Genomic DNA, 12,012 nt, shown 5'->3' with positions numbered 1-12,012 from the left:
AAATTGAACATAACATTAATTCAACTGGAAACAGACCTTTCCTACAGATAACCATTTGCATATATCCAACCGAAGACATTAAAGTAGCAGTAGCCTCATATGAAGCTAAAAAGAAACCAATCATGAACCGCCTACCACAATATCAACTGTAATGTTTTCTTGTTCTTTTTTTTTAAAAAAAAATCTGATTAAACTATCGTTGTTACATCACTTAGGGGGTGCTTGTTTCACATATTGGAATCGGAAATGGAAATGGAATCATAGACTCTGGTTTTGGAATTAAACTTTTCATTCCAATATCTAGCTTGGTTCACACATTGGAATTAGCATCATTCCAATTTCTGATGCATGGTTTGACGAGTGTTTCGGAATTAAATGCAATTAAATTTCAAATTTACCCCTGATATAACAATTCTTATAAAACAAAGGGATAATTGCAGAAACTGGTAGGTTTTGTATTTAACAAAAATATGAGATTTTGTAGATTTTGAAGTTTAAGGAAGGGATATTTGAAGTTTAACGACCGTTATACAACTTTCAAAACAAACAAATTCATTCTAAATTTTTTTTGGCATAATTTCATAAACCAAATCGCAGTCACTTTCACAATAGTCATATTTTTTCATAAAAGACCAGTTCTTTATGGTTTTTCTCCTTTATAAGAACAGATTACCTATTTTCCCATAAAACACCAGCTCTTTATGGCTTTAGAATGAAGGGTTAAAATGTCGCTGTCTCTATCACTATCAACTTTTGACTCCCTATTTCTTCCATCCCAACCAACACCAGAACGAAATACCATTATTTGCAGCATCTTCAATAGAAGTAAAAAATAGTCCTATAGTTGAAGTTTAACGACTGTTATACAACTTTTAAAACAAACAAATTCATTCTAAATTTTTTTTGGGATAATTTCATAAACCAAATCGCGGTCACTTTCACAATAGTCATATTTTTCCATAAAAGACCAACTCTTTATGGCTTTTCTCCTTTATAAGAACAGAGTATCTATTTTTCCATAAAACACCAGCTCTTTATGGCTTTAGAATGAAGGGTTACAATGTCGTTGTCTCTATCACTATCAACTTTTGACTCCCTATTTCTTCCATCCCACCCAACACCAGAACGAAATACCATTATTTACAGCATCTTCAATAGAAGTAAAAAACAGTCCGATATTCACATACCCACTGCATAGCCTATTTGTGAAGATGACAAAGTTTTTCAAGAATCGTAGATTCACTTCAAGGGTTGAGATTTGTTCCTTCAAAGACAGAATCAAATTGTTTTCAAACTTAAGCAGATCCTTCAGATTTACCAGAACACAATCAAAAAATTTCACCAGAACTTCACTACTCATGACATTGTTTGGTTCTAAGGAATGTTTTGCCCAATCAATAAAATCTTCTCTTCTCTAATTTCCACCTTGGAAGCTTCAACCTTTTCAAGCAAATCATCTACTACATGGTCTAATTTCTCGTTTAGGCTTTCAAATTTTGGAAAGCTATTGCTACTATTGGTGAACCTGAATTTGGGACTTTGAAATGAGAAAGAAGATGTCCGATGAAGGTGATGGGTGGCGATTGATTGAAGAAGAAGAGATAGAAAAACTGATGAAGAAGAAGACTCTGGTTTTGTGCAGCGTGTGATGGAGAGGAAAGAGAGGGTAGATCCGTGATAAATATTGTCTAAGGGAATGAGTTGAGGGTTTTGTCCAAAACCTCCCAATTTGCTCAGAAATGATTTTTTAGAAATGATTCCAAAAATGGCATTCCAATAGGCTTAACCCAAGCAACAAATAAGGGGTTTATTCCATTTTGTGATTCCCAAACCCTTTAACCAAGCAGCCCCTTAGTTTTCTTTAGGGAAAATTACACCAACCTCCCACCAATTCTGCTAAAAAACTAAAAAACCCCTACTTAATTTAAAAATAATAGAAACCTTCCCCTAGTTTGTTAGACAAAATCATAAACCACCCCTTTTGTTAACTTTCTATTGGAGTCGATACACATTCAGCAAATATCTCCATATATTTCCTAAAATGGCCTTTTTGTGGATAGCACGATAAGAAATACTTACATTTTATCTTTAACAAATATTTTGAATTATCAGTTGCATTTTATCTTGAGTGTTGAGTGAAATTAGACCAAAACATATAAATTTATGTTTAAGCAAATACATGTAGATTTATGTAAGAAGCGCTGCACAAAATTTACCCAGGCCACCTCCTCTTAGATAATATCAGTTGTAGAAAAGTTCTGCCAGAATAATTATAAGCAAACAATTGTTCCAATTAATTAGAGGAAAGTTTTGTATTAGTTCATCGTATTTTAGCCTTGCTAACTATCATGGTCTACTATGTCTCATGTTCGGCGATGCCTTTCCCATACAATAATCAACTATTATGCAAGTCAGGTTCTACAATGTACTACAAAGAATGAGAGGCATGGATGTTTTAAGAAACTAAAAAATAGGAAAGATAGCCATAGGCCCAAAGAAAAAAGTAATAAAGAAGAACTAAGGAATTTAGAAAATGAAACAAAGAGAAAAATAAAACCAAGGGTAAATTTGTCCACTTGCATTTATCAGTAACGATTATGGATGAAGAACACATGGAAGGAAGGTCTTTACTATTATGAAATTAAGAGAGGAGATTCCTAACTTTTTTTAAAAAGAGAAGGGTTAAATCCACATTCCTCTGCTAAATCCACACCCTATACATTTGTTAGACATTGATACCCTTAGCTTTTAAAAATCAAATTAAAACTTTATATAATAATATCTTTTCTAGAGCAAAAAATTCACACCATGATCTTTATGTAAGTTTTATATACAAATTCATTTTTCTTGCTTGTTTCATTTCAAAATTTATCTTTCTCTAAAGTTATATGATTTACTACCTTTCGTTTGTTAAACCTTTTTTTTTTTAACATTTACACATAACCAAATGATAGATATTAGTATGTAGTCAATATGAAGGCATATTCCACCTTGAAAATTGCTTAGATTTTGATTTTATCGAATTGAAATATGTAGACATTGCTATTTACATCATTATTAGTAATTGAAAATTTTTGATAGCTAGATTAAATTTGAAATTATAAATTAATATTCTCACACACTTGTAAAATGTTTGAAAATATTCCCTATTACAATGCAAACATTTGTTATTCCCCTTTTTTGCAATGTAAATATATGTTTCTTAAAACTATTAAAAAAGCATCAAATAAACTTAAAACTAAAAAGCTAAGGCCATTTTTTGTCCAATAAGTGCATAGGATGTGGATTTAGTATGGAGGGGTGTGTATTTAGGCACTCCCAAAAATTAGAAAGAAAGTTAGTGTTATTTACCCTTTTCTTTATATGAACAACACAACCAAACACATTTGAACGTGCTTTCAAAATATTCCCTATTACAATGCAAACATTTTTTTTTCCTTTTTTTGCTATGTAAATATATGTTTCTTAAAACTATATTAAAAAAAAAGCATCAAATAAACTTAAAAGCTAAGGCCATTTTTGTCCAAGAAGCGCATAGGTGTGGATTTCGTATGGAGGGGTAGGGATTTAGCCACTTCAAAAAATTAGAAAGAAAGTTAGTGTTATTTACCCTTTTCTTTATAAGAACAACACAACCAAACACATTTGAACATGTTTTCAAATGTGTTTGTATAAGAAATTATTTAAAATAATTACTGTAGTACTTTTTGTGATATAATGTATATCAAATAAAAAGTAGTTGAAAAAATAAAAGTATGTTGAAAAATGTTTTTATGATACAAGCAAATATTTTTGTAGCAAATAATTGTTAAACACACTCTTTGTTCCATTGGATTAGTGTGAAAAATAAAGTAAAACAAATATACAACTGTTTTACCTTAATACTCAAATCAATTTGGTAGGTTGAATCAATTTCTCATTTTTCTGCACGTTCTCGACTGCTGGAAGATGTATTACCCAAAAAACATTGGATTGCCACACTATGATATTGAAACTGCATCATATAGCTAGCTAAGTAGCTGTATATCTCCAAAAACTAAAAGCTCGCCATTTTCAATTTCTTTTTCTTTCTTTTTCTTTTCGTCTTTACCTTTGCACAACTCTTTTTTTTTTCTTTTTGTTCTGATGAAATAATTATTAGAGACAAATTTGTGGGAAAAATAATCTTTTATTCATGCTACTGCACTTTTTTGTATTTGTTATTTTTGTTATTCTCTAGCTATATGATGGTAAATGAACTTCTAATTTTGGCCCACAGCGAAAAGCTTATATCAAATTTTTACCCCATTATTTCTAACAAATAACAATACAAGTCCAATCGACCCCACCACGCTCACCCTCAAATATACAAATCCTTTCGAATTGACAAGACAGGGAAAAAATAAATAAACTGAATCTAACTCTACGACTTGGTAAACTCCAAGGGATTGCATTGGCTGATGAAGACTACACAAGAAGCAATAACAATCATTTATATCAGAGTGAGATTTTCAGAAATCTTGTATGCTAGCATGCAAGATTTACCAGAATAGGGTATACAAAGTCAAGGAATATATACAAGTTGAGATGATGGTCATATCTAATGTAGATACAGCACGCGCAATCTTCTGTCTAATCAAAGCTGTCAGGTAAATCAAAAACTTGACCATCCCACCCAGTCCGATTATGTAATCCATGTAGATAACAATTGAGGATTGTGCAGCATCATGAGGATGGTTGTAAAGTCCGGGCTTGCCGCAATCTCTCATTCCTTGCACATTCCTCCTAAAAATTGGACAACTTGATTGATAAGTAACTTCTGTTCAAGGCTGTAGTACACTAAAGCACCACTGTGATCAATCCAAATTCCAACATTACAGCTAACAACAAACTTTTAAGTTCCCAACACAAGTTGGCTTAATTCGTAAGGGCAAGTCACTTTATCATAAAAGGTTGCATGTTTGAATTTCGCTGCTGATGCGAGGGCTATGTTTGTGGACAATCTGTAAGAATCCTATAAGCAACCTATGATTCCGAGGGTGATGCCCTGAATCGTGGTGGTGACCGAAGCTGAATCCACCTAAACTTTTCTTACAAAAAAAAAACTTTTAAGTCGGAGGAAATACATTATGCTGACATGCCAAGCTACAAGTGACAAATTAGTTATCCATGATAGGTTTCAGAAGTTAAACTAGTTCCCAAATAGTAAAAATCACAGGATCGTAAACAGTTAATAAAAGGAGACAGGACAGAGTGAAAAAGATAGAGATTATACTTTTCCTTTTTAATTTCCAGCAATTCTTAAATTTTGAAAAACTAAAGTCTATTTCAAGTGTCAAGACAGAATTTTTCCGTTCATTCAATTCTTATTTGTTAAGACTTCCCACTTTTCTGGACTGCATTTTGTCATGGAAACCAATAACATGTAACTTTAACCCATGTGTGTCTGGAACTTGCAACAAACAGAGGTTTTTCTATTCCGATAGCTATCCTTGTGAAATATGTCATTTCCTCCTATTCAGCTATATCTTAAAGATCTGTACAGATACTGTTTTTGGTTAATAAAAAGCTATATCTTAAAGAGAAATAGCATATTCTTGAACAGCGTGTACAATTAATTCTTTGTACTTTCTTCAACATTGAAAACAACATAAAGGTTGCCATATATATATATATATATATATATAACAACAGAAAGGTTTTCTTCAACTCCTCACCTGGAAAGCCTTCAAGAGAGAGTAGCAGTGTCTTTGCTCTGAAATAGCTATTCTATGCTTCTCTTTTAGAGCGTCACAAGCCTTTTGCTCAGATTCGCACGCTAATTGCACTTTTTCCAGTTTCTGCAAAGAAAACCAGCTATAAATGATGGAAGTGCTTGATTTCTACAGGTCATGGAACCCCTAATACAGGCAATCAAGTTAAATCCCAGCAAGGACATATTTAAATGGTACCATAACCCTAGCCACCCAAAAAATTGTGAGACTAGCCAAATTCAAAGTGCGCAGTTCCTTAAGTACCCATACACTGATTGTACTTCTTTTACATTTAGTACCTCATACTGAGACTTGTAAAGCATGAATTCAAAAGATCCCATCAGCATAACTGTCAGAAGTTTGGACTATCAAAAACTAAAGCTGACAATTAAATTCTTTTCACCTCAGCTTGCCAAGAGAGATAAAAAGCTAAATCCTTGTACACCATATCTTAGGCACTTAAATTTGTATTTCAATATTAAAGTGTTCAGTTCTTACATCTTCACTTCTTTCTGTAACAAGCGGTTCAAGGCCATGGAGATGCAAAAGTAGGCTAAATGAAACCAGTCCAACAGACAAAACCAGAAGAAGTTAAATAACATTACAGTTTCCATGTTACTGAAGTTTCAGAAACCGACGAGGGTTAAATATTATCAAGGTCTTCTGGTTCAGGCTGTGCTCAACAGTTAACCTCTTTTGCCATTGAAGATACTTATACAAAAATCAGTTTGGCAAGGAACATGCCCATGATGCTTACAGAACTAGCAAGAAAGATCAAACTTGGAAAAAAGAGTACCCACAAAAAAGGGTAACAATAGGTCTCAGAATACACCTAGCCAGTTAAATTACAAAAAGGCCCTTCACTTCTTCAAAATCTCACAAAGAATGGAATCAGAAATATAAAATGAAAACTACATAGTCAGTAGGAAAACTAACAAACAAAAAAGCTCCTAGCCGAGAAGGCAATAAAGGAAGCGGCACAGAGTGGCCCAAGATTGCACATATTCCCCATATTAATATCCGTTGAACAAAGTCAGTAGGAAAACATAATTTGTTGATTCTCATGTTTCTTTGTTTCGTTATAACTTTACTGTGAGCAATATTTCCTAGCCGAGAAGGCATTTTGCAACCTTAAGTTCTTTTATTGGGCAAAGATGGATTTAAAAAATTCGAAAGTTCACTAATGATTAAGGTCTTTCAATGCAACTAAATATAAGCCTGTGAAGCATTTGATTGACTTGTAAGACAGACAAGCTAAATTGATTTTGTCTTCACATGCATGAAAAATAATAACACTGGCACCTGCTGAATCCCCTGCAGAATGCCCTTCATGGAATCAACGAGTTTTGTTCGGCCAGTGGGGCTGGTGATGGCGTTTTGGAACTATTCAAGTTTACATGCAACCAAAAAATGAAGGATAAGAATATATCAATTGTGTAAAAATTAAACAATCAAATCAGTTCCCAGAATGATATAGTACTCAACTGACAATATATTGCACAAGCACAGAAGTTTAAAATGGTCAGCATGTTAAACATATGCAGCAGAGTGTCATACAGCATGTTAAGAAATTGGCTTAATTTCTTTGGGCAGGTTCCTTGCTTTGTGTGGAAATAACTAGTTTCCTAATTGTTTAGTTACTTGAAGTAGTTGACAAGTTATTTCCTATTTTGTATAAGTTTAGGAATTAGAAGCTATTTCCTATTTATTACAAGTTTAGAAATTCATAGTTGTTTCCTATTGTTATTTGGTTCTTGGCCAAGTAACATTCTCTATAAATAGATAGATTAGCATTCTACAAAGACACACAAGAAAAGGGATGAGAGGGTTCTTGATAGGAGAGAGTGGTTATACAAGGGTTGAGCTTGGGATTCAAGTTGTAATCTTGTAGTATTTTCTCTCATAATAACAACAGGTTTTCTCTCCAGGGATGTAGGCTTGGTGATTAAGCCAAACCACGTTAATTCTTGTGTATGACTCATTATTCGTGCTAGTTCTTGTTTTCTATTAAATTGTTGGTTTTTCATATCTCAAATAGTTGGCCTGATACCCTAACACAGCACAATCCACAGAAAGTGACTTTCCAAAATAGCTTTTATGTGTTGCTTAAAGTAGCAAAAAAGGCACATATAATTCATCTTCACTACAGATGTCCCGAAAATGAAATCAAAAGCATCGACCAATCTGCCACAGACATAAAATTCTTTGATATTGTGGTTCTACAGTGACACCTTCGCCATTTAAGCCATGCCTTGTCTTCATGCAGTGTCCGATGGAGTTTAACTTTTACAGATTGAGGACTCTACATCAATTAAAATTGGTTGAACTCAGAATAATATGCTCTAGCGTAAATCAAGTTTCTCAAGTTCTGTATAGAATAGTTAAGCTTACAGTTTAAGAGTACAATAATACACTCAATTTTGAAATTCCAACATATAAAAGTTTTCCTTCATTGACAAATCTAAATAAAATCCATCAAACTCCAAGGCTCCTAGCAGCATGTACTCAGAAAGTAAGTTCTTTTGCACATAAAGAGTCTTATACAGATAAACACAAAAGAGAATTTGAATCATACTCGACTGCAGTATTTTTACAAGAGGTATAACACATTGTTTCAACTCTAGGCTAAAAATGCTCCACAGCAAATTTTTAAGAGGTAGAATTAAATTATAGAACACATAGGCCCATAATAAGAAGACAACCTGGAGCAATGTTTCGTTGCAAAGAGGACTTAGTTTAAGCAAATTATCCATTGAGCTTGTTTCATTTTTTACAAATAAAAAAAAATTCTTAAATTTGTGCAATCACCAGACTAATGAGACAACCAAATGTTGAATTCCATAAACAGAACAAGAGGCAGGGAAAAGGCTCCATATAGAACACCATTAGAAGAGTGAACATCTAGAATGCAAATAGCTTGGAGAAAGACATGAAAATGCATATTAAGGCCAATTACAGACTCAACAATTTCCTTCTCTTTCCATGCACTGTCAAGCATCATTCTCCATTCATCTCTTCCTACTTCCAGGTAGTGTCTTGTCCCTTGGTTCACAATTTTGGCTTAGCAACTTCCCTCCATCACCATCCACCTAATAACTCCACTCACCATTCATTGTTAATGTCTGAAAACATCTTTCTCTTCTTATTCAGCACAAGGTCACCTCTGAATCTTATAAGTTGTCAGCCAATGCTGCCTTTCAACTACTTAAATTTATCAAGTCCACTTAAAGGGCCTCAATCTCTTCAGCCAGTCAGCCATTCAAAGGCCAAGCTTTAGTTCCACCATATGTTCTCCTACTATCTTAACCATGCCAAATAAGCTCTTGGATCCAAGAAACCCACTTGTAGAATCAAGCAAAGTAATTCTACATTACTAGGGAAACCTGTACCAGATTCTAGTACAAACATTTTTCATCATCCGGAGATAAAAGTTCCAACATATGAATCTCAATGCCTATTGTTCAGTAATGCAACTCTGAATAACTGAGTGGCTGGAGCTTTCGAAAAATCTAAGGCTCTAGTTCTTGAGCATTTCATATAAATAGTGATCCATTGGCTTCATTTTTACATTCATCAAATAAATTAGCCATATAATATATAGGATAAAATACTCTTACTTTTAGTACCCAAAAAACAAAAAATTGGAAGCAAATGCAAGTTACATCTCACAACACAATCATTGCATGCCCAAACCAAACAAACAAGAAAACAGGGTTATGCCACTCTTTTTACCTGTGAACTTATGGAGTTGAGCAAGGATGTCTCCTTTAGCATTAACTCCTTTATCTCCAGTAGTGCATTGAAGGTTTCATAGTATTTTCGAGTTTGTCGAAGCTTTTTCTGAAGAATACCAGTGACACGACAATTTAGTGGCTAAATGCCAATAAATGATTTTTTTTTTTTAAAAAAAGCATCAAACATGCAGAAAATGTCCATACCTGAATGCTGGTATAAAGCTGTGAAAAGCATAGTTCGTACCTGAAAATAAAGTTTATTGGATTATTATACTATACGGAGAAACAAAAGTCGTAAAGTGTACTACCGCATGGCCTAGTTTCCTACAACAGAACACCATGACCCGTTAATAGTCTGAAACTTTTCTTTACCCAATCAACGATCACAAACAGGTCTCGGCAAGTGCAAAATGCCAAAAAAGTGGTTTTCTTTGTATGAGAAGTCCTTGCTTTCATGACAAAAAATAAAAATTCTTGAGAGTAGCAATAATAGTAAGACACTTTAATTGCTAAATGAATTTCTAAAGCAATACCGCTATGAAAAACTGACATACTGGAGGAGTTCAGCAGGTACGGGAATGTCATCAAGCTGTCTTCTTAGCAGTAAGATAGCTCTTAATTTAGATGCGAGCTCCTGCCAACAGATCATAAACAATTTGCCACACACAATTTAATAATCCTAACAAATATGCCCTTTGAATTGTACTTGAGGCCCTATGCTGATTGATAAAGAAACATTCTGACTGGCAAAGAAATAGGAAAACTAGAAGGGTAAATAGGAAATCCAAAAATCAAAACAACATTTTAAGTGTTTCCAATGTCTCCAAAGATCCCAATAAGTAACTAAGCATGCCTAGAGTACCAATAAGGCACAGCAGAGGGTGATAAACTACTGCTATTCATAAAAAACAACCCAAATTGAGGGTATTTGTCTGGGTTTTCACCTTTAAAAGAGTGAGGTTTCCACCTCGGCCAAACTAATTTCTCTTTCTCCGGGAAACCTACATATGTAATAAAGTAGTATATCAAAGATAATTCACTATAGCTCCTTCAATTATTTATAACTCCTTGGTCACCAACCACAATCCTTATGCCATTCAAGAAAATCAATTTAGTGACCTACTACTGAGAATCATAAAGTCAAATACTTAAAGGATCAGCATTGGTATAAAGTTTTTATAAAAAAGGGGCATTTCAATGACTGTTTCGAGTATAAATAACTTCTACAAAAACTAATGTCATTTCAATATCAAATCCTTTCAAGCTGTAGATCTAGGAGAGACGCAAAGGATTTAGTACTTACCTTCTTCAGCATATTCAGTCTCTCCTTAGACTCATTTATACTGTCATCAAGAATGCCATACACAAAATCCCCTCCAACATCATTTTGTAGCATATCCTCAAGCTCACTAACCTCAGCCAACAATTTCGCATATTCTACAATACAACGGGATTGGACTTCTGATTCCTGCCTTTCAAGATCCTGCAGCAATCCAATTTCCAAGTACCAAAACCATTAGATAACACACCAATATACACCTACATTTGCATGCATAAATGTCAGCATGTAGCTAAATACCCATATGTTTATTCATACGGACACGTACTAAGAAATGACCATAACCCACCCCCCGGGGATTTAAGAATATGTTATTTCCAAACAAAGCTACAAATCTCACTTACTTCTAACCAAAAAGTAAATTCGGCCCTGCTAAAGATCAAAAGGAAAAACATAAAGTCCCACTGCCTTCCCCCCCACCCCCCCACAAAAAAAAAAGTCCTGACTCCTGCATCCACCAGTGAAGTGTTAGGTACTATTTATCTTATTAATTTTCTTCATGAGCTTTAGTCAGTTTTGTCTATGTTCTTTTTCATACTTTTGTCATAAGATCATAAACAAAAAAAAAAATTTATCAAATTTGAGAAGAGAATGCAAGAAGAGCACTATTACTCACTAACACATTTATTATCAACGTCGCAACTATTGAATGATCAGATCGAGAAGCTAAAAATAAAACAAACTAGCTCTAAAGTGCATCCATAACACATTGCAAAAGAAGCAACTTTCCAAAAAGTAATTCATTAGACCTTGTAATTCATATTGACAAAAACAAACTTTTGGCACAAAAAGAGCAAGAAAAAACTAATGATTAAAAAGTTCCAGAGAATCATAAGCAAACCTACCTCGATTGCGTCCAAAAGTGATTCCAATTTCTCAACCGTTGTTGAATCTGCAGAGGTTTCATAATTAATCTCATTAAGACCCTGCAAAAAAAAAAATTTTTTTTTTTACAATTCTTCACCTTTCTTCGGGTCATATAGGGAGAATTAGAATTAGAGGAGGAAAGAATCATCAAGCCTTATAAATTGAACAGTAAGGAGTGATAATTACCATATCCATCTTTGATGATGAAGTTTGCAATTTTGTGTGATTTCTTCTTTCTCTGCAATGTCCGGTCTCGACTCTGGAAGCGTTTGGGAAGGAATTAATATTTTGGGCAAATTACATTAGAGCTCCTCTTAAGTTTTATAATTGAAGAAACTGC

The 12,012-nt window shown here is 33.8% G+C and overlaps 1 protein-coding gene across 2 annotated transcripts; it reads right to left on the bottom strand.

Moving 5' to 3' along the window:
* Positions 1 to 4,453: 4,453 nt before the first annotated feature.
* On the bottom strand, positions 4,454 to 11,915 carry LOC113781017 (coiled-coil domain-containing protein 93). 2 transcript variants are annotated; one of them, XM_027326841.1, is made up of 9 exons: positions 11,859 to 11,915; positions 11,651 to 11,731; positions 10,770 to 10,949; positions 10,021 to 10,100; positions 9,671 to 9,710; positions 9,465 to 9,572; positions 7,035 to 7,115; positions 5,697 to 5,819; positions 4,454 to 4,764 (listed from the first exon to the last, which is right to left on the bottom strand). In XM_027326841.1, the coding sequence occupies exons 1-9, from the start codon at positions 11,865 to 11,867 to the stop codon at positions 4,705 to 4,707; spliced, it is 762 nt and encodes a 253-aa protein (XP_027182642.1). In that variant the 5' UTR covers positions 11,868 to 11,915; the 3' UTR covers positions 4,454 to 4,704. The 2 variants fall into 2 exon arrangements, with proteins under 2 accessions (XP_027182642.1, XP_027182643.1); XM_027326842.1 differs by lacking the exon at positions 4,454 to 4,764 and adding an exon at positions 4,771 to 5,064.
* Between the last annotated feature and the right edge of the window lie 97 nt (positions 11,916 to 12,012).

This window comes from Coffea eugenioides, chromosome 8, assembly GCF_003713205.1.
Source record: "Coffea eugenioides isolate CCC68of chromosome 8, Ceug_1.0, whole genome shotgun sequence".
In the NCBI taxonomy this organism is placed as follows: Eukaryota; Viridiplantae; Streptophyta; class Magnoliopsida; order Gentianales; family Rubiaceae; genus Coffea; species Coffea eugenioides.
The sequence above is the reverse complement of the archived record's forward strand: the minus strand, read 5'-3'. Positions and strand labels throughout refer to the sequence as shown.

Coding starts and splice junctions, on each gene's coding strand:
- LOC113781017 (XM_027326841.1), bottom strand. Junction 10,101..10,769: donor GACTGAATATGCTGAAGAAG/GTAAGTACTAAA, acceptor ATCTGTTGGCAG/GAGCTCGCATCTAAATTAAG. Junction 4,765..5,696: donor CTCTCTTGAAGGCTTTCCAG/GTGAGGAGTTGA, acceptor TCCAATTTTTAG/GAGGAATGTGCAAGGAATGA.